The sequence below is a fragment of the Barbus barbus genome (genome assembly GCF_936440315.1).
Source record: "Barbus barbus genome assembly, chromosome: 29".
Lineage (NCBI taxonomy): Eukaryota > Metazoa > Chordata > Actinopteri > Cypriniformes > Cyprinidae > Barbus > Barbus barbus.
The window spans coordinates 14,548,629-14,570,201 of NC_136757.1; the positions used below are offsets into that span (position 1 = coordinate 14,548,629).

Genomic DNA, 21,573 nt, shown 5'->3' on the forward strand with positions numbered 1-21,573 from the left:
GGCCGATTTACAGTAAATAACTGGAGTATGAAGGTACAAAAGATCAGAGAGAGTCCCAGTATAGAGGACAGAAAAACAGAGGCACAGTCATCCAACAATCACTCGTTTCCTTCTTCATTTCTGCACAGCTAAATTCTCACGCATAGCGTGTTTCATTGTTAAACAGTATTTGTTTTTTTCAACTACCACAGGTTTGTGATAAGCAAATTAACATTTAAAAAGCATAAACTCTAACACTTCAATATACACAAAACACAGACATCCGCACGCACGCTTAAACATCTGATGCTCGTCGACAAACAACTGGACATTAATGTGAATTTTACATATCTAGCATATGTCTGAACAAATATTTCCCTGAATGTGTCCTCTGAAAGTGAAAGGATCCGTGCAGTTTTGTACTGGTGTTTTGAACAGAAGTGTACCGTAAGTGCAATGGAAATCCATTTAACTGCCACAAAAGCATTTAACATTATGTTAGGTCACTTAGAGCTTGTTCTTGTTAGTTAATATGCATCTGAGGGGTCTAGGGGGTCTGACGTGAACCAAAAATATTCACACATACAACAACAAATTTTCAAACTCTCACACGCACGGTTCTATAAAATTAGAGAAAATAATTGCATAACATTATACAAACATTACAACAATATCATAAGCAGCAACGACCGTATGCTGAAATGTTTGTCAAGAATGAAGTTTCCTTATGGCACAGATACACACACAAATGATGGGTGGGCACTTGGAACACACAAGTCTGACGACCCCCGGTCAAATTATAGCTACTCTCGTTCATTATTTACATTTGTGTACACATAAATACTTATAGAAATATCTAACAATAATACACCAGGGTTATACCGTAACAGAGTCAAGCACCGAAAAGTCACCGCTGGTCAAAATGTCCCTGCCATGCATCACCATGTTTCTGCCACAATGGCAGACTGATGCCCCATCTTTGGCTGTTTGAGCTTCAACATTCAACCACTGTTAACACAAAGTAGTGAAGAAACAGGGTTAATCGAAGTTAAAAATAGAATAGAATTAACTAATAATAACAAAGTAAATCCACATAACTGAATAAGATAGAAAAGTGTTATTATTAGCAATCGATTTTATTTGGACTAAGTTTGGGTTTAAGTTTTTGAAATAAGTCTCTTATGTTCACTAAAGCTGCATATATTTGAGCAAAAATACAGTAATATTGTGAAATATTATTTAAAATAATTCTATTTTAAAATGGTATTTTTTCCTGTGATGGCAAAGCTCAATTTTTAGCAACCAATAATCCAGTCTTCAGTGTCACACGATCCTTCAGAAATCAGTCTAATATGCTGATTTGTTGCTCAAGAAAACAGCTGTGTTGCTTGATGCCTCTAATCTGCTAAATGTGACCATAATGCATGAAGACATTAAGATACTACAAATATTACTACCACGATTTTCTGAAGCTCCTTTGAAATAATGTGCACTGTGAAAAGTGCTCTACAAATAAAATTGACTTGACTTTTTTATTTTTGTGGAAACCTTTATTATTAATTCTTAAATAGTAATTAGTAATGAATAATAATTTGAAAAGAGCAGCATTTTTTTTCAAGAAAAATATTATTGACCCCAAACTTTTGAATGGTAGTGTAAATATATATGATAATATGTAATATGTATAACATATATTTTAATTACATTTTTAATTAAAAATAAACATTAATTCATACATTATCAATACTGATATGATTTAGTATTATTATGAAATATCTGAATCAATTGACAGTCCTATTTATTCATAGAGTGCATGAAACTGCTGAATTCATGTGGACCATTTTAATGAAATCAGCCATTTAAGAAGCCCCCTACTAACCTCAGCTGGAGGGTCTTGTGTGGCAGACATTGGGAGTGTCATTATTCTAGATCCTGCAGCTCCATGCCCTCTGTTTTCGAGCTGTCGCTGCTCTTGTCAAAGGGCACGTGAGGGTCAGAGAAGTGAGCGTCAGTGTAGACATCTTCTGAAGTGTGATAGCTGTCGTTGGAGGGGTACGACGGGTAGGCAGGGTTCATCCCCGAATGAACGGCAACCGTCACTGAGGCCGAGGCTGTCACCGTTGTGATAGGCTGACAGTAGGCGGGGCCTGTGGACGGATGGGAAGGGTGAGTGTAGAGGTTGTGGGAACGGGGGCGATGGGCTCCTGAACGTTCCCGGTGGTTGGGGCCCGAACAGCCACCTGGCTCATTAGCGGTTTCAAAAGCATCCATGCGTGGCCTGTGAGGGGGGGGGCGGGGGTTCGCTCCCAAAGTCCCTCTTAGGGTCCCTGCTACAGTATCGCTTTGACGACTGAGGTCCAGCATCCTGAGAACTGGGCAGATGGGTGGACCTGTAATGCTGCGGTGGTCGCTGCTGTCTAGAGTCATCCTGCGGAAAATGTGGAAAACAACGTTAGTTCATTGTTTTTATATCTGATATATATTGATATAAATGCTTTACTCACTGAGTTAGGAGGAAACACTGGCAGTTCAACTTGACGACTGCCTTGTCGTCCCCCTGTGGCGATTCGCACCTCCTCTATTCTGGCTGATCGCCCCCTGTTGGGCTGGAGGTCATACTGCTGAAGCTCCTGGCTGATGCCGGACACAGTAGTGTTGGAACCATATTCTGAGTCTGAGGAGTCTGAACCTGCTCCAGGGGTCGTGTGACTGGGTCGCATGGTGAAGCGGACCACCTGTGGGGGAGGCTCTGGGGACGGTGTGGGCAGCCGGCTTCGCCCGTCCGCTGGAGATACCTGGAAGTGTAGTGGACATGAAAATCGTTCAGCTAAAAATCAAGCATTTTAAATGCTAAAGGTGAGTTTAGGCATCACAACATTATATTGTACAGTATTAATGGATATTAGTTTTCAGATTTGTTAAAGATTACATTAAACAGTGTTATTAAAACAGTGGTGTTTTAAAAAATATTTTTATGGCTCATAAAGTATAATATTGGAGAATATGGAGCTCAGCCTCTGGGAGGAAGAAAAAAACACCAGTTTTATTCGGAGGCCTAAAATGAGTGAAATTTCATATTTTTTTGCAGTTGCTGATATTTATATGGCCAAACAGTAAGATGAAATTCTGATAGCCTGTAATATAAATTAAAGATCTTTATAATAGTAAAGCAGACTTCTTAAAATGCATATAAATACCAGTTGCAACCCAATATGTCTTAGGAAGATAATATTTAAACACTTAATACTATGATCAAAGCAAACCATGTAATGATGACTGAGGTATATATATTATATTGAGGATAATATATATATATATTGAGGATGACTGAGGATGTATATATAAACATTCCTCAAAAGGTTTATGTATCATATTTGATCAAAAAAAATTTCTAAAAAAAATATGAATCATCAAGTAAAACTAAATTTAAAGAGCAATCCTCTTACCTCAGGATAAGGGCCAAAGTAGGACAATAAGACTGGGAGCAGCACCAGTCCATTCAGGACACCTAACACTGTTAGGATGGCCAAAACAGCGAAGAAATACCTGCAAATACACAGCAAAAAACACTGTCATTAGAATAAAAAAAGAACTTTACTGCTCTGAATAAAGCACAGAGCAAAAGTCACTCAGGCACATTCTAACAAGCATTCGCACACAAAAAGACTTTAGTCGGGTTTGGTTTAAACAAAATTTACCTTGTGCCAGAGAAAGGCTCCAAAGGGAAGTCTTTTAGAAAGCAGCACAGAGAAGCAGAGGACATAATTAGTTGGTTAATTCAAAGGCATGGAAAATAGGGAAGGAAAAAGAGTGAGTTTTTTTCTTTTTCTAGGGGTGAGTGGAGTACAAGCAAACACAGGGAAAGCAAAACGGGAAGGAATGTGGAGTACAGGCTTGCGAGAGAAGAGAGGCGAAGTACAAAGGCACAGGGGCCTCTCTCACTCTTTAAAAAAAGAACGCAGAAGCAAACAAATGAAGTGAACGGTATAGAATTTAAACAATTTAGTCTAGGAGGAAGAGAGAAGAGGAAAGACTACAGGCCCCTCTTGCCTGGCCTCAAGCACATTCACTTTTCCCTCTCTTTCTCTCTCTATCACTCTTTCTATACTAAGCCCCTGTGAAATTTCCCTGCCTTTCACAATCCCCTACTCTAATTAAATCTCTAGAGTATCAGGTAAGATCCCCAATCTCCTCGACAAATCCCTCCCTCCTGTCCTCCTTCGCTCTTTCTCTCTTCTTCATTATGGCCAGCTTTCCGTCCTTTGCTACTCCAGCAAAGCATCTGTAAATTGCTGTGGCTCAAACTGCAGCTGCCATTTTGTACCTCAAAGAAACGCGGGGACAAGAGGACACACCTTTTTCTAGTTTTTTTTATTTTATTAATTTATATTTTTTATCATTATTTTAAACATTGAATTTACTTCTTTATGCACAAAAATAATGGCATTTTGGGAATACCTATTATTTTGTGATAATTAATAGGGAAACACTACTAATTTTATGCAACGCAAACATTCTATTTTCCAGTAAAATATCTAAACATCTATAAAACAAGACAAATTTACATTTACTTGAGCTGAAATATGAGTGAACATTAGCCTTGTTTTCATAAAATATTGAATTATATTGTATATATAAATTAAACAACAATTTATATATATGCACACACACACATATATATATGGTGTATGTATGTGTGTGTGTGTGTATACATGTGTGTGTACACATTTATTTTTATATATTAAAATTTGTATTTTAATTTATCTATCTAGATAAAAGATAAAAAAATAAGAAAAATACATATACACACATACACATACATATACATATATATATACACACACATACAGGGTGCGATTTGTGGAAAAAGTAGGGGGGGGGTGCTTTTGAAAACTGTAAGCCTATAGGCCTATTAATTGTAATGATCTAATTTTTATGATAATTCAAACAACGAATAAATTATATAGAGAAACCAGTGTTGCAAAAAGATTCATTGTTTCGAAGTGCTCCAATCTGATCACGTGTCGCGAATCATTTGATTCAGATCTGGACTTTGCTTCAAAGCATGCCTCACGAATCAGAACGGGTCTTCAAAGTGCGTTTTGCAAATCATTTGATTTAGATTGGTACTCCTGAGCAGGTTCGTGGGATTTTTTTTTATCCTCACTGGGAATAAAATAATTCAGCAGAGGCAAGGATGCATAGACCAGCAGATCAATAGCTACAAATCAACAAGACTATGAAAAAAGAACATCGTCTTGGTTGAACTGTTCGGAAAGTCACAGCCTCCAAACTAAAAGTTCATATTGACGAGTGATTTACGCCGGTGTGCTTTTCCACGGATGAGAGCGATTCGTTCAGACTGCCTGAAGCAACAAAAGAGTTTTATGTTCTTCAACTTTGAACTTCGAGACGTCGCGTGAAGCGTCCCTGAACCGAGATCCGTTCTCGAAAGCCACTTCTCCCTAGCGAAACCTCGCTGAGCAACCCGTCTGATCTGTTTGGACTCAAAACATTAGCGGACCTGACAGAGCAAAGTCAGGGAAACATTTATTCCTGCAAGGCTATAAAAATACAGCCTGCGTTTTTGTTTTTTTCCATATCTTCGGAGGCCAGGGGGTTTTGTTTGATGAAAAAACAGTAGTTGCGTTTCAGTGGGAGCCCATAAGAGGGACAGGGGCCCAATGTGGTCTGCGGAGAGAGTGTGTGTGATTGCTCTGAACTTGTGTGTGCATTATTTTTCTGGCATGCTACTTTAGATCCAGAGTGATTTGAGGGTGGAGGGCTGTGGTGGTTTTCCAGTCCTCTAATAAGAATGAGCTACTGCAGACATTTGTTCTTTCTCTCCTGTAGAAACAGACGAGATACTTACCACTCAAACACCCATGACTCAGTTTGATATAAGTGTCATTTGAATTTCAGCACTACGATAGTCTCGATACCACTTCAAGAAACAATAAATTACCAGATGTGTTTGACTCATCTGTTCTCAGGAAGGACGTAAAACATAAACCATTGCAAAGTTACTGATTTAGATCCTCTAAGTAGCAGTCAGTGTGTGTCACTCCTCATTTCCACTCCTCGACTCGCAGCAAAATAACCCCCGGGCCCTCTCTGCTCTCAGCTTGTAAATGTCTTTGCAGGGCCGTAGAAAAAAAACACAGGAGAGCCTCAAGCTCTGTGAAAACAGACAGGAAAGAAACGTGCTTGTAGAACGTGAAGGGAGGTTAGTTAGGACTGAGAAGAGAGTTAAGAAAACATTTACATTGTATCATAACCAGGGGTGAAGTGACAAAAGTGACATGTTAAAAGCTATCTTTTCTATGTTAATCGGTTTTGGTCCAAACCAGCCGTGACGAACAAAGAGAAGCGCATTTTGTCAGTTGCTTGGTTTTTAAGTTTATACATTAATATTTTTGAGCTAGATAGCTGCTCACTCACAGGAAATTCATTGGATAACAATCATACTCCTCATGAATATTAAACATATGCTCCCTATGAATATGAGAGTTGTTCACCCGAAAATTTTAATTCTCTCAAGTACTCGCACTCATGTTTATGTGTGTGTATAGATAGATAGATAGATAGATAGATAAAACCTTAGAGATTTGTCCCCCCCATTGAAAGTCTATTCCACCAAAACTTTGATGTTTCAATAAGTTCATAAAGACATTTAAAATAAATCCATATGAACCAGGAAATTATTTATATGACGAACAGATTTAATTTACTTTTATTCACTTATAAATATTGATCAAAGCACATAAATAGAGCACATCAAATATAGTAAAAGGAAGCTTAGACATGCTTGCTTGAGGCGCAAGAACAAACCTGTTCGTTTAAATTGTGAACTTTTTGAAGACTTCAGTTCGATTCAAACAACGTGATTCTATTCCTAAATTTCAATGATTCGCCTGATTCATTCCTCAACCTATGACGTGTGCCGTCACAATGTTGTGATCACATGGTTCGTCCGACCACACCAGTGTGATTTGAACATTAAAATTTGCCATCGCACTGCCGTGGACCTAAAGAGAGCAGCTGGCATCTGTCATGAATGAAACAGCCTCACAGTCTTTTCAAACACAGTATCATTATTTCTGTGTTACAAACATTCAAATCACAGAAGTACTGGGATAAAAGTTTATAGTTCAGATATTAACTCTGTGTACGGTAGCGATTAAATTATAGTAAATCACCTTATGAAAGTAATTTGACACTTCAAACTAAGATTTAGCATTACATTGTTACGCCAGTAGGGGGCGAAAAGAGGCTGTTGAAATGTATTTGTCTTTGAATCATACAAGAGATTCGTTCAAGAAATCTGATTCATCCAGTAATGAAACAAGTACATCTTGAGTGAGTCATTGAATCATTCATTCATAAATTACATGTGATTTTGTTTAGTTGACTTGTGTTTTCTTCAGAATCATGAGAGAACCACAACTTCCATTGTGGATATATTGATTTTTTTTTTTTTTTTCCTCAATCACGCAGTTCTATTTTGCACACAAACAGCTCCTAAAGAGTCCAATTTTTATGTAGCCTGTTGATTTTTGTTCATGGTATTCAGCTGCAACTAAATGGTTTGCAAAAAACAGACACAGGATAAATGTTTGATATCATTATTTAATCACTTTGGAATGGAAAAGCAGAATCGGAATTGATAAAATTAAAATGATACCCAACCCTAGAAATATCTCAGGTTGGATTTAAAATACATCTTCATTTGTGTTTTTCAAAAAGGGTTTGGAATAAAATTACGGCGAGTAAATTATGTCAGACTTTCATTTTTAAGTAAATTATACCTTTTAAAACAAGGATGCTACCTTTTTTCATTAACCATAATTTTACTATAGCTTTCAGTGTGGACAGAAAATTAGCTTGACACTGGAATAGTCACATCTTGCATGGTTAGGATACAATATTGAGGACAAATATTCTGTAAGACCAGCTACTATGTACTAATTGTTAGAAAATAAAAATGACACAATATTGGAGAAGCATTAACTCATAAGAGAGAAAACTGACTATCAAAGGTGTCCCCATCTTAAAGTACAATGCACCACAATCTACGCAGCAGAAAGTGATTCAAAATACAAGTCTGCTGTCTTTACCTGACTATGAAGTCGAACTCCGACCCCGCCAGCATCAAGACTCCTAGCAGGGTGGAAAACGCTCCGTCCAGCACTGGGGCAAACATGTGCTCAAGTGCTAGAATGGCTCGCTTGTTCCTGTCCCCGATGGCTGTGAGGAACGCCTGGGAGGAAAACATGACAAATATGATCAATGTGAATCACTCAGACCAATAAACACATGCAATAATCATCACAATGAGTGAACTAGCTACATACAGTCACAATTGTAAGATAAATTTAGACTAGCACATGAACTCACCAGTGCCACGTGGACGGTGAACTCCACACCAATGCCAACGGAAGCGATGAGGATGACGACAGGGACAGCGCTGAGCTTGATGCCGATCAATCCCATCATGCCAAACAGCTCCACCGTCATCAAAGACAGCACCAAGACCTGTGAGAGAGGACCGCCAAACATAAATCCATCAACTTTCCTAAAACACAAGTTGCTGTACTTTACATAGATTAAAGTAAAGTACGGCTCGGGTTAGATGGGTTAGCTAAGATAAAGCACTGTGGAATGTGGGAAAATATCTGCTCCTCAGAAGGGCCTATTTGTGACGCTTTCATATGGAGCTGAACTCGAGCTACGAACTGGTTAAGTAAATGCCATAATCAGCTGATGAGTCTTGGGTTACTGGGGGCCCAGCTGCCTTTGAAGAGGGATGAAGAGGACAGAAAGAGGGTCAACGGAGGGGAGTTTGTGGGCTGGGAGGGCTGGCAAATGAAAGTGGGGCCGAGCATGGCGGAAGTGGGGACGTATGGAGTTTAAGGGGGCCACTGGTGGTCTGGGACAAAAGCACAATGGTAAAAGCTGAAGAAGGGCTATAACTTTCCCTTTCAAGTGTCCAGTAAAGCAAAAGGATGAAACCGCTATCCTGTCAGATCAGTCAGATGGCTTAAACACTGCCCCTAATAAAATAGAGACCATCGAAAAGCAGAGACACAGTGTGGGAAAGAACGTTAGGCCTCACGATTGATATAAATGATAAATACGCACACATTTCAGCAGGAACAGCAGGTCTGTTTTATATGTGGAGTGATATAGTTGCTATAGTAACTCCTCATTTCCCCATTTATTTTAAAGAAATGTCTCAAAAAGCCTCACGCAGACTAAACAAACTGGCTCTCACAGTATAAGATAAACACAAAGTGCAGGGCTGTAAAAACACAGCTTCTCTTGAGCTATTCCTGCCAGCCCTCCCCTGTCTTGCTCCAAATGGTACACTTAATTAGTTCTCAATTAGTAAGCTTGTTTCCACCTCAGAATAAACAAAAAGGTTATTGCCAGAAAGTTTGTGATAAAAATATACAGAAAAAAAAATCGTAGTCACGACTGAGAAAAATGTGCGCAATAGTGAGTTGTAAAGGTGCAATTATTAGAAAATAGGTGCATTTGTGAAATATAAAATATATTAAATGTACATATTATGATGCACAGTTATGAGAAATAGTTGCAATTTAGAAATATATAATAACTGTGATATGTAAAAGACGCATTTGCAAAAATTAAAGTCACAATCACTTTTTTACTCTGAGAAAATAGATATTAATGAATTAGAAATTTAAGTGAAGGAGTAGGAATATGAAGTATTTGCAAATTATCAGCATTATATTTAATCATTTGATGCATGTATAGTTGAATAACAAAAAAAATCTTAAATGTCACTTTTTACTGCAAAAAAACTAATATATTTTCAAAAGGTTCTATAGATATAGGTTAACTATTATATAACTATTACTTTTATGCCAAAACTACTTACACTTAGTCTGATGGCAAATATAAAGGGAACAATTAAAAAAGATATTGACCTAGCCTCCAACTAATAAAATAACTGATAATTGCATTGGATATTTAAGAGCATAAAGGAGTTAACAGAAATGTTCTGTTTCATGCCAAAAATTCTTGGTTTGTACAGGTCTTGAATGTACATTTACAGAGAGAGCCAAATCTGTGATGGATGTACGTTTAAACAAAACCCTGACACATCTTAAGGAGAAACTCACTATGATTCCAGCAGTCCAGGGGTTGAGCAGGAAGACGGCGCACACCAGGAAGGTGCACGCCAGCACGACGCTGATGGACAGCAGGAACCAGTGGCGCAGGCCTACATACTGCTCCCAGAAGAGGAAGGGGTAGCCGTTGGGGTAGCTGGGCAGGCCCTGACGGCTGTAGTTGCTGCAGATGGAGCGGACGCTCTCGATGGCCTCCACGAACTGTGGCGTCTCTCGAAGCCCGTTGAGGTAGAAGGGAAACTGTGCATATTCGATGGGCTCAGCAGCAGGAACTTTAGAAGATAAATGCAAAGATGGCCATAGAAATTAGAGAACTGTAATGTAAATTTCACTTTTACAACAAGCCACGTCCTGTAGACATGACAAAAAATTACGGTTGCATTATCTTACGTATATATACGTATATATATTAGAGCTGTCAAAAAAATTTTTTTTTAATTTTGAATATTCGTCAAATTTAAAATAAAAATCCACATTCGAATGCAAAAACGAATGATGCGTCAGGCAGCCTTATATGTGGCACACAAGATGTGATGATGATGTAGGTGTCGTTGCATTTTAATGCTTTTTTTTTAGCTTATCCAGTTGAACCCACTAGATGCGGTGCTGCTCATTCAAAATATTGTGGAAAAAGAGAACATCAATGCGGAGATGATGTTGTTTACCTCAAAACTGGAACCAAGCCGTTAACACAGAATGCATATCGCATTTTCTATAGGGACATCTATCACTGTTGCACTCGCGTCTCGCACAAGAGAGCGGCATGTTTAGAAAGCCAAGTAAAATTCATGTAAGTTCAACTTTTTAAAAACAAGTCTCAAGACTTTATGGAGTTTTTTCTGCATCCCACTGCATCTCATGTTTTTAAATGAAAAAAGTAGGCTACTCTTTGGGATTGGTTTTCGGTCCTTAGTATTAAACTATACATACTTACATGATGCTTGTTGTTTATAATTGTTTAAGCAACATAATTAATTATATATGGTTTATAAACATTATGCACTTTTTTCAAAGATAGTCTTGTTTTTTTAATTCCTTTGAAGAAACATACATTAGTACGGTAATATTGTGGCCTCAGGAGAGAAGCCAAAAGCTTTATTCCCCCAAACAGAAATTATGCCTTTTAAATTCGAATATTGATAATATTTTAGTACAAAATTCTAATTTAGTTTTTCAGCCAATTTGGCAGCCCTAATATATATTAGTATATATACACCCACCTGGATGATGCGACGGCAGCCATATTGCGCCAGAACGCCCACCACACACCAGCTTACTGGTGGAGAGGAGACAGTGATGAAGCCAATCAGTAGATATGGGGATGGTTAGGAGGCCATGATGGTCAGAGGCCAATGGGCAAATTTGGCCAGGATACCGGGGTTACACCCCTACTCTTTTTCGAAGGACATCCTGGGATTTTTTATGACCACAGAGAGTCAGGACCTCGGTTTTAACGTCTCATCCGAAGGACGGTGCTTTTTGACAGTATAGTGTCCCCATTACTATACTGGGGCGCTAGGACCCACCCAGACCGCAGGGTGAGCACCCCCTGCTGGCCTCACTAACACCTCTTCCAACAGCAACCTAGTTTTCCGAGGAGGTCTCCCATCCAGGTACTGACCAGGCTCAACCCTGCTTAGCTTCAGTAGGCAACCAGTCTTGGGCTACAGGGTGATATCTGTAAAGTCGAGTTGAAGTCGGCGACACTGAATCTTTGCAGTAGTGGATGCGTCTGTCTGCACGTGTAATACGGATTACATGATCTGATAATATTTGTTTTTCATTTGAATTGGTTTATTTGAAAGTTGACATTTCGCTCTCTATAGATATATTTTTCATGGCTGTAAGGCAAGTATACACAGAGTTTCGCGCTCAAGTTCACAGAGACTGAGACGCCAGAAAGCGCATTCTGTTTCATTTCATTATTTTACAAAAAACACAATGTTTTATTGTTATTGTGAGTGCACAAAAATAAACGAGTATTTTAAAAGCAAGAAGAATATGAGACAAAACCACAGAAGGTCACATTTTATTATTAGCCGTTTCAACACATATATGTTTTACCAAACATTTAACAAAAGCATTTCAAAGGATGAGACCAAGAGTCTCGTGATGTCTATGGGTCACAGATGTCTATCTGAGATTGTGTGCAAGGGACCTGCAATTAAATAATAGCTTTTAATCTTTTATATCTGCCTTATGTTCAACTGTCCCAATACTTATGCTCACATCAATGAGTGGGATGAACTCTAAAAGAGCTGTTCTTTCTATTTGGTAAAACATATATGTGTTGAAACGGCTAATAATAAAATGTGACATTCTGTAGTTTTGTCTCATATTCATCTTTTAATCATATTTGTATATGTCTTGACTCCACAGCCAACAGAGCGATTTTGTCTTTACTGTTCCAATACTTATGGAGGGCACTATCTATCTATCTATCTATCTATCTATCTATCTATCTATCTATCTATCTATCTATCTATCTATCTATCTATCTATCTATCTATCTATCGAAGGCCTGTTCACAACCAAGTCCAATGCAAATAAATGCCAAACTATTACTTTTATGCCAAAACTACTTACACTTAGTCTGATGGCAAATATAAAGGGAACAATTAATTAATAATTATCTATCTATCTATCTATCTATCTATCTATCTATCTATCTATCTATCTATCTATCTATCTATCTATCTATCTATCTATCTATCTATCTATCTATCTATATGTATGTATATACGTTAAAGCAACCTATTAAATTAATACAATCTGCTTTGTAATTTTAGAATACAATGGTTGTATGCTATGTTTTTTTACCACTGCATTTTTAATCTTTTATCATTAAAATTACATAAATAAATTGTACAGTTCATTTTTTCTCACTCTTAGCAAGTCATAGATAGCATAAAGGACACCTAGTGTTCTCAAGGTGACAGACTGCACTTATTAAACATGTCGATTTCTTTGTCGCCCCAGGATGGAAAGGGGGCTAAATTACCAGCTATCAAATCTCGACATGCAGCCGAGTGTCAATCCTAACTTTGATCTGCTGTAATTATGCTGTCAAAAATCTGCGCTGAAATATCCCCCTGCTCTTCTCGAGAACGAACACACACGGACGACCATCAAACATTTGAGCATTGCCAAATTCATGCTGACAGTTATCACCTGTCATCAAAGCTTGTGTGCACTGCAAGGCTTTCAGCAGCAGGCCTGAAATGACTCATCACTCCGGCTACTGGACTTGGATAAGCGGCAGTCTTAAAACCACAAATAAAATCAGAAGAATGTGACCCAGAATGACTAGCGCTCTGGAGGTGTGTGTGAGAGCGTCTGTGAAGGGCATGTGGGTTGAAGGGAGGGAATATCTGAGTGTGTGTTCCAGTGCCTGAAGGGGTCAGGCAGGACCACTTGCTAAACATGCTTTTGCCCCGTTATAATCTCCACTATAAATTTCCATCAGGACGGGAGTTGGACGTCTGCCAGCCTGCTGCGGGGGCTCTGAGTCTGAGAGGCTGTTTCAGCTTGTTATCCAGTCACATTTCTCCCGAGCGCCCACTGTGTACTGCACACACACACAATGTACACAAGCTCACACAGTCCCGTGTCGCTGTTAAATTTAAAAATACGACTACAAATTGAATAAACCTGCTTTCACTATCTGAACTTAGTAAATGACACACAAGTCATTCAGTTTTAGAAAAGCTCGGTTGACTACTATCAGCCAAATGTCAAACTTCTTAAGAATGTTAACAGAATTCAGGTGTAAAATGTATTTGTTTATTTTAAACATGGACAGCTGAATGGTTTCGGATTAATTATTTTATATTTATTTATAATATAAAACATTTATAAACAATAATAAAAACAATATAAACAGAAAAAAAACCTAAACTAAAATGGTTGATCTCATCAAATCATTTTACTTGGTAAAATAAGAAACACTTTAGTATAGGGACCAATTCTCACAATTAACTAGTTGCTTATTAGCATGCCTATTATTAACATATTGGCTGTTTATTAGTACTTATAAAGCACAAATTCTGCATGACCATATTCTACATACCTAATCTTATCCAATACCTAAACTTAACAACTACCTTACTAACTATTAATAAGCAGCAGTAATAGCGAGAATTGGACCTTAAAATAAAGTGTGACCGTAAAATAAGATAAATCTCTCCTATATTATATTATTTAATATTCTGATTTACTCCGAAATATGTAACATTACAGAAGTAAAATGCTTTATAAATGCTACTACATGTTGATGTCATTGGTTAATGCACAAAAAAAATTTATAATAATTAGGCCTAAATTTTGGGAATTATAGCAAGTTTAATCAAAGGTTTAGGATGTTTAATTTCCAAACCACCAACGCAAACTAAGCATAACCAAACCAATTAATGCATTAATGCCTTCTGCTGCTATTTGGGATGAAACTGATGTGCTCACAAATAATAAGAGCTTAAGATAACAGGATACAATCAAAAATGTAGCATGTTACATTAAAGACTTGGTGATAAATGAACCAGAAAGTACTCACTGTTGAGTCTGCTGACAGGAATGGAGTCTGTCCTGTCATGGAGCCACTCAGGAGGGTGCGGACGGATGCTGGCCTGGGATGCAGCGTAGGCCACTGGGTCATTGCTCACCCAGGCAGTTAAGTAAATGTAAAAGGCATTTGGGTTGATGATTCCATCGGCACTCACCAAACGCTGTCTAGTTAGCTGGTGATGAAAAGAAAATGTAAATTAGAAACTGCTCAAACAACACGGTTTGTTTGCTAACATTAAGCTCTTGAATAAGTACACCAATGTTATATTAGCAAGCATTGTGAATGCCCACCAACTAGGGGTGTGCAATATGACGATTTTTGATCGTGGACAATGAAAATGTCTCCACGATCTGCTTTTGAAGAAATAGCGTTGTATCGTGCTACAGCACACATTATATCAAATACAGTTCTGTCGCCTCTGTCTCTATACTGTACAACACGACATACAGCAGTAGAGTTACTCTGACAGGACACTGCACTTATTCGCGATCGCAAAAGTACATTATTTGCATACAAGCCTTGCCGCTTAAATGTTTCATTCGTGCGCTGGTCTGACGCCTGCTTTTTCTGAGCGCATACACCAGAAGCGCGGTCACTAAAACCCTTTCAAACAGCGCCTGATTACTGAACTAAGTTATCTTTTTAGTTATATAACTAAGTTATATTTACTCACTCACATGTTGTCCCAAACCTGTATTAATTTCTTTCTTGTGCTGAACACAAAATATGATATTTTGAAGAACGTGGGTAACCAAACAGTTGCTGGTCCACACTGAATTTGATAGCAGGACAAAATCGTATGAAAGTCACTGAGGACCAACAAATGTTTGGTTTTCCATGTTCTTCAAAATAGAATTTATGTTCAGCAAAAGAAAGAAACTCACTCAGGTTTAAAACTACTTGAGTAAATGATGGTATAAAAATAAAACACTATGACAGAATTGACAGACAGATGACAGAATTTTTACCTTTTACCTATAACTATTCCTTTAATGTTAACAAAACAACAAAACGCAAAGAGAAAAATCACTCACTACACTTGACTGAAAAACTTTAATACAGTTTCTTTAGGAATCAGTCTATATAGTTTTCTATTTTTAAATGTATTCATTCAATTTCTTGAATGCTCCTGCCAAATACACCTATTGTACCTGAAAATAAAGCACTGTTTGTTTTATCTGTATATTGTGTGTATTTGTAATGTGTATCTTTGTTCTTATTTTTTAATAAGAAAGATAAAATAATGACAAAGATTTTTATCTTCGCCCACTTTGGCCTAAATATCTGCCATTCTTTTCTTTTTTTTCATTACCTTCAAAGGCTTTGTCTTTATAATAGGGGAATTAGTTTGGCTGTAATGCTCAGACAACTTGCAAAATAGTAAAACCAACATGACAAAGAATTGTGATAAAATCGTGATATTTAAAAAAAAAAAATCTTATATTTTTTCCATATTGCCCACCCCTACCACCAGCGCTGCAGTAATCTCTAAACGCTTCACTTCTCGCCTAGCGCTTAGCTAGCTACCTCCTGTGACGGCAATGTCATTACAGCATCACACTCAATGCCATACATGCTTCTCGAGAAAATAAATCTACAGTCTCTCAGTCAGGAGTTGGGGGTCAGTGTGTATTTGTGTGTGTTTGGGGGGGGTCAGGGTGTGCGGTAGAAATGAGAGCGAGTGAGAGAAAAATTGCTTGAGTTAGTGTAACAATAAAAAAATTGGCCGGAGTCCCTGAGCGCGTCTGTGTGCAGTTAACCTTGCTGTTAACACTGGAGGAAATGCCACCCAGCAAATGGAGGAGAGCTATAAAAATAACACAACATCTGTACAAATGTTGCAAACACTTGCTTCTCCTGACCCCTGTAGATACCCACAATGCACGGCGCCACAGACGTGTCCTGCCGTGAAGGTAAAATAGGGTTTTTGACAGTACAATGACTTAAAATCCCACTCAACATTTTAAAAAATAAATAAAAATATCCTGAGATGCTAAACTATACTGATTTTCAATTGAAAATAAATAATTAAATAAATAGGTGAGGGAGAAAAAATTATTTAACTGTACTGGTTTTCAATGTAATACTGAAAAAAAAAAATAGATGAGAAAATCATGGGATGTTAAACTACTGATTTTCAATTAAGAAAATAAATAAAAATTGATTAGGTACGGGCAAAAAAACAGGACATTTACCTGCACTGGTTAAAAAAATAAAAATTCTGAGGTGTTAAACTATTTACTTTCAATTGATTAATATAAATTAAAAACACATACAATTATTAGATTAATTACAGGAAAAAATACTGAGACACTGAACTGTATTAGTTTTTAATTTAATAAGAAAATAATAGCAAAATAAAGAATAAATAAGAAGATTTCTGAGATGTTTAACTGTTTTCTATGTAATATATTTCAGTAATAATAAATAATAATTTTATTATCAGATGACGGAAAAAATGAAAGTCCTCAAGGAATTACAGTATGACTTTTATGGTGACCAGAATGATAGAGGCAGCTTGTGATTCCCGCCTCTATATCCACTGAAATGGGACATGGCAGCAGTTCCAAGAGAAGGGAATAAGCGAGAGGCGGGAGAGAAAATAGCGGACTTGGATTCCAAAGATCTGGATTGCATTAAGCAGCAGGATGCGCAACAACTGTATGTCTTCAAGCTGTCACGGGAAGCACACAGTGCGAAGCTGGCGGCCTCCTGGCCCACTGCCGCCCCTCTTCCCTCACAGGCAGAGGAAATGACATCACGGGGCCGCACACCGACACAGATCGGCTGGCTTTTCTTTCCCATTCAACTGGCAATGGTTCAGCACAATAATGACCACTTGAAAACAACAAAAATGCAAATCATATCTGGCCTTGTGTGTGCATTGCCAATTACCCGACAAGACGACACACTCACACAAACACAAACACACACTCTCTCTTGCAGCCGTCCGCTCCACTCCTCCCCACCCTCCAGCCCCTCTGGCATGTGGTATGCTTTGTATTTTTCATATTTTTGCTCTCCTCTTGCCTGACATTTCATGCTGGGTAGCAACTGGAAACTGTTAATGTGTTAACCTGTTATATTTTTTGCCGGTGTGACTGTGTGTGTGTGCGCGCAGGGGCAAGGCCCCTCTGAAGGAGTCCTGAAAAGGTTGTATAGGCCGAGCTTTAGGCCTGCAGCAAGAAAGTGGAACAAATGGTTTAAATGAAGACTTAATTGTTTTTTCAGAGGCAAGTTGTGGCCCCATCGAGAGCTTTAAATTCCAGTGTTTGGTAAAGCAATCAGAGGGAGAAAGAGAGAGAGAGAATGAGGACAAACATAGACGGACATTCAGAAGCCAGGTGTGGTTCCCCAAGCGTGCTTATAAACCCTGACACTGATGCTAAACACATATCTACCCAAGCACCCCTCCGTCATCAGAGATTCACATAAACATGTTGTTCATGTCAACCAGGGAGAAAAAGAAAAGGCCAGGCTAATTTAATGTGTTAATATATTTAGAAAAAAGGGATAGGGGTGGCAGTTGTTTAATTGTACCTTAATATTAATATTGCATCATATAACAATAGTAATCAAATTAATATAACATCGATAATAATAAATATTGATGTAATAATATTACACAATAATAATTCATTGGTCATTATTATTATTATCTCAAATTTCATAATATATTTTGAATGACATTAATTGAAAAATATATATCTTAATAAATATGAATGAACTATCACACAATAATAATTAATATTATTATTATCAACAATTTCATAATGGATATAAAAATGACATTAATAAAAAAATATATAAATCTTATATTAAACAAAAATATAATAATTATATGTAATATTACTAAGTAAAAATAAGAATAATATATTGTGGTCATTTTTACATTCAGCAATGCAAAACACAAAAATAAAATAAAATAAAAATAGTGTGGATACAGGTGAGATTTTTTCTATACTATTCAGGGAGACTGGCTCAATCTCCTTTCACTGAGAATCATGGGATTCAAGCCATGAAAACTGGACTTGCATTGAATTATACCTGATCCTTCTCAAGTGAGGTGGACTCAAGTCTATTTGGTTTCTTACCAGGTTCATGCTGACTGGCTTGTCTCTGCGGCCGGTCTGCACCAGGAGTTTGTAGGCCAGGATGCCATCATCAGAGCCATTCCTGTAGTTCCCCTGAGTGATCCTACCAGCCTGCCAGTCCTTATCGAACGTCTCCTGCAGACCTGGCGGGACACACATTATTTTGAGTACCTTGTTCAAAAGGTATAAACCATGTTAACCTTTCCTCTCAGTCATCCCTCGACTCTATCTCTCTCTATCCCCCCTCTCTCCTCAACGCCAGTGGTCTGTTTTTGGGGCACATTGATTTCTCTCTCCCTCGCCTCACTGTCTGTGACCAATTTGTCGAGCCATTTCAAACCACAATATTAAAGACAGCTCTCTCCACCCTCTCTGGAACAGCCTTTACTGAAGCCTATACGCACATACATACACAAAGTGAACGCACACATAGAGATGCTGCCCCTGCACCGAAAAGGAAAACATGTGGTCCAATGAGAGTGCTGAAAGCATTAAACAAAAGAAAGTCATCGGAAAACGCCATTGATGTTTGAGGTTCTGTTTGGCCGACAAAGCAAGTCTGTACATGCCTCCCAAACTCCGTCTGGACCTGTGTTACTCATTGCGCGGCTCGTGGCTCGCTTTACTTTGTGGCTCGCATGGCAGTAAATAATATGATGATATGATCATGCAGTCAATACAGATATTTCACAAAAACATTAAAAACAAGCAGGGCTATAACATAACCCATTAAAATACTCACACCATGTCTAAACCGGACGCGAGTTGCGCGATCCGACAAAAGACAATAGAACCCATCAGAGTACGTGAGCGAAGTGGAGTGAGAGCGGAGCGGTGTAATTTTGAATGGAGAGAGGTACGGATTTTTTAAAAGTCAGAGCGTCGTGGTTTTCACTCGTTCCAAGAGCTCTCCACCACCGCTCCAGCACAAGTACAATTCATGCCAACTACCTGTAATATAACTGCATATTTAGCAAGAATTCACGTTAAACATATTTAGCTAGCTTGATAGAGATGGATCACTCAAATAAAAAAGAATGTGAAGGCTATGATGACGTGAGCGGGAAGTTATAGTTATTTTCATCAGAAACAAAATTGGCACTGCAAAAAGCAGCAGGTATACCTTTTAATGCTGATTTTAGCTTGTCATGTGGTAGGAAGCTGGAGCGGAGTGATTATTAAATGCTCGAAGCACGGAGAGGAAATTGTTGGCGCTCCACTTCGCTCACATACTCTGGAACCCATTGATGTTGTCTACACTGATGCCTCGTTCTATTTATGACGAACTGTACTGGCACTACGTTCAAATGATTTGCAATGGTTGCTTTTTCGCGTCAAGTGTTGACAGACTTTTATCGCAGCGGTGCGCGGCACGACAACTGTCTGGTCTGGTGTAAACACGGCCAGACAGTGCTCTATTACAAATAATTTATATTTTAAAAAATACCTAAAACAGCGGCATTACAAGATGGAAATATAGACTAGAGATATTTACACTTGCTCTGTCCTATGTCCATGACACTGACTCACTGCGTATTTGCCAGTTTTTTGCCAGCTCTTAACGCGAATGTGCACTTGGATGGTTAGATAATAGATACATGATGGGCTAGTATAGAAGAAATAAATAAATAAGGTCTTCCCAGCATTAAGGTAATCCTGCTTTTTTTTTTTTTTAATCATCTTGTCCTAGTTACAAATTTGACTGGTAAATGTTAAAGAATGATAGCACCTTTTGTATTGTGTTGCATTGCATATCAGGGATGACAGATTGATAAAAAGACATGCTATTTATGAATGGATGTAACTTTTGATACTTTGCTGTAAAAGTGGCTCTCCGATTGACTTTGCCCTATCAGTGCGGCTCCCATGAAAAAAATAGTGAGGATCACTGGTCTGGACAGAAGCCGTTTGGAGACAGGTATGCCTTTCTGAAGAGGAGCTATGTGAGAGAAAGTGGGCAAAACAAGGTTTGCTTTTGAATATGGCCCGCCCGGGATTAGATACAGCATTCCGAAAGAAGCCAGTGTACAGGAGGCCACAAGGAAAAAGATGTTGCAGGGACATGCCCTGTATCTCCCAATCTATTTGTTTTTTTTTTTCACTCTCACCTCAACTGCATTTTTTGGTCCCCACACTGTTTCTTTCTTTTTTTCCCCACATTTTCACTCTCTGGTTTTAATCTCTCCATTTAAATCTCTTAAATCTCACTCTCGGATCATAATCCGTTATAAGACATTAAATGTGTTGCAGATTTGGAGGTTTAGCAGCGTGATTGATGTTTGTGAGAAACAGATGATCTGACGTTGGTAAAATTGATGTAAAACTCATCTCCAATGAAGCGAGGCACTGTCTGTAAAAATGAAGCATTTTGTAAAACTAAAATGTTTTTGGACAAAGTTTAACTGTTTATTGGCAAATTAAATGTTGGAATTTTTTCCATGTTTTTGAAGAAAGTCACTTATTGAACTTTTTTGATTTAATGAAATATACAGTAAAACCATAATGTAGTGAAATATTACAATTTACAGTAACTGTTTAAATATAATTTAATATATTTTTAAATGACGGCAAAGCTGAATTTTTAGTTTTCATAAATCATTCTACTATGCTGACTTGATGCTATTTCTTCTAATTGTCAATGTTAAAAAACAACTGTGCTGTTTAATATTTTTGTGGAAACCATGATCCATTTCTTTCAGAATTGTTTGAAAGTTGGAAAGAACATCCTTTATTTGTATTATATATTTATAATATAAATGTCTGAGAAGTCACTTTTGGTCAA

At 37.9% G+C, this 21,573-nt stretch overlaps 1 protein-coding gene across 1 annotated transcript in view; it reads right to left on the reverse strand.

Annotated features, from left to right (window-relative positions):
* Nucleotides 1-1,859: 1,859 nt before the first annotated feature.
* LOC306849363 (protein patched homolog 1-like) overlaps nt 1,860-21,573 on the reverse strand; it is a gene marked incomplete at its 3' end in the record, with an annotated part of 60,731 nt that continues 41,017 nt past the window's right edge. Inside the window, 10 exon segments of the mRNA XM_079384321.1 lie at nt 1,860-1,901; nt 1,903-2,271; nt 2,273-2,407; nt 2,484-2,774; nt 3,426-3,525; nt 8,097-8,239; nt 8,377-8,514; nt 10,128-10,408; nt 14,686-14,869; nt 18,792-18,934. Coding sequence (XP_079240447.1) covers nt 1,860-1,901; nt 1,903-2,271; nt 2,273-2,407; nt 2,484-2,774; nt 3,426-3,525; nt 8,097-8,239; nt 8,377-8,514; nt 10,128-10,408; nt 14,686-14,869; nt 18,792-18,934 — 1,826 coding nt within the window.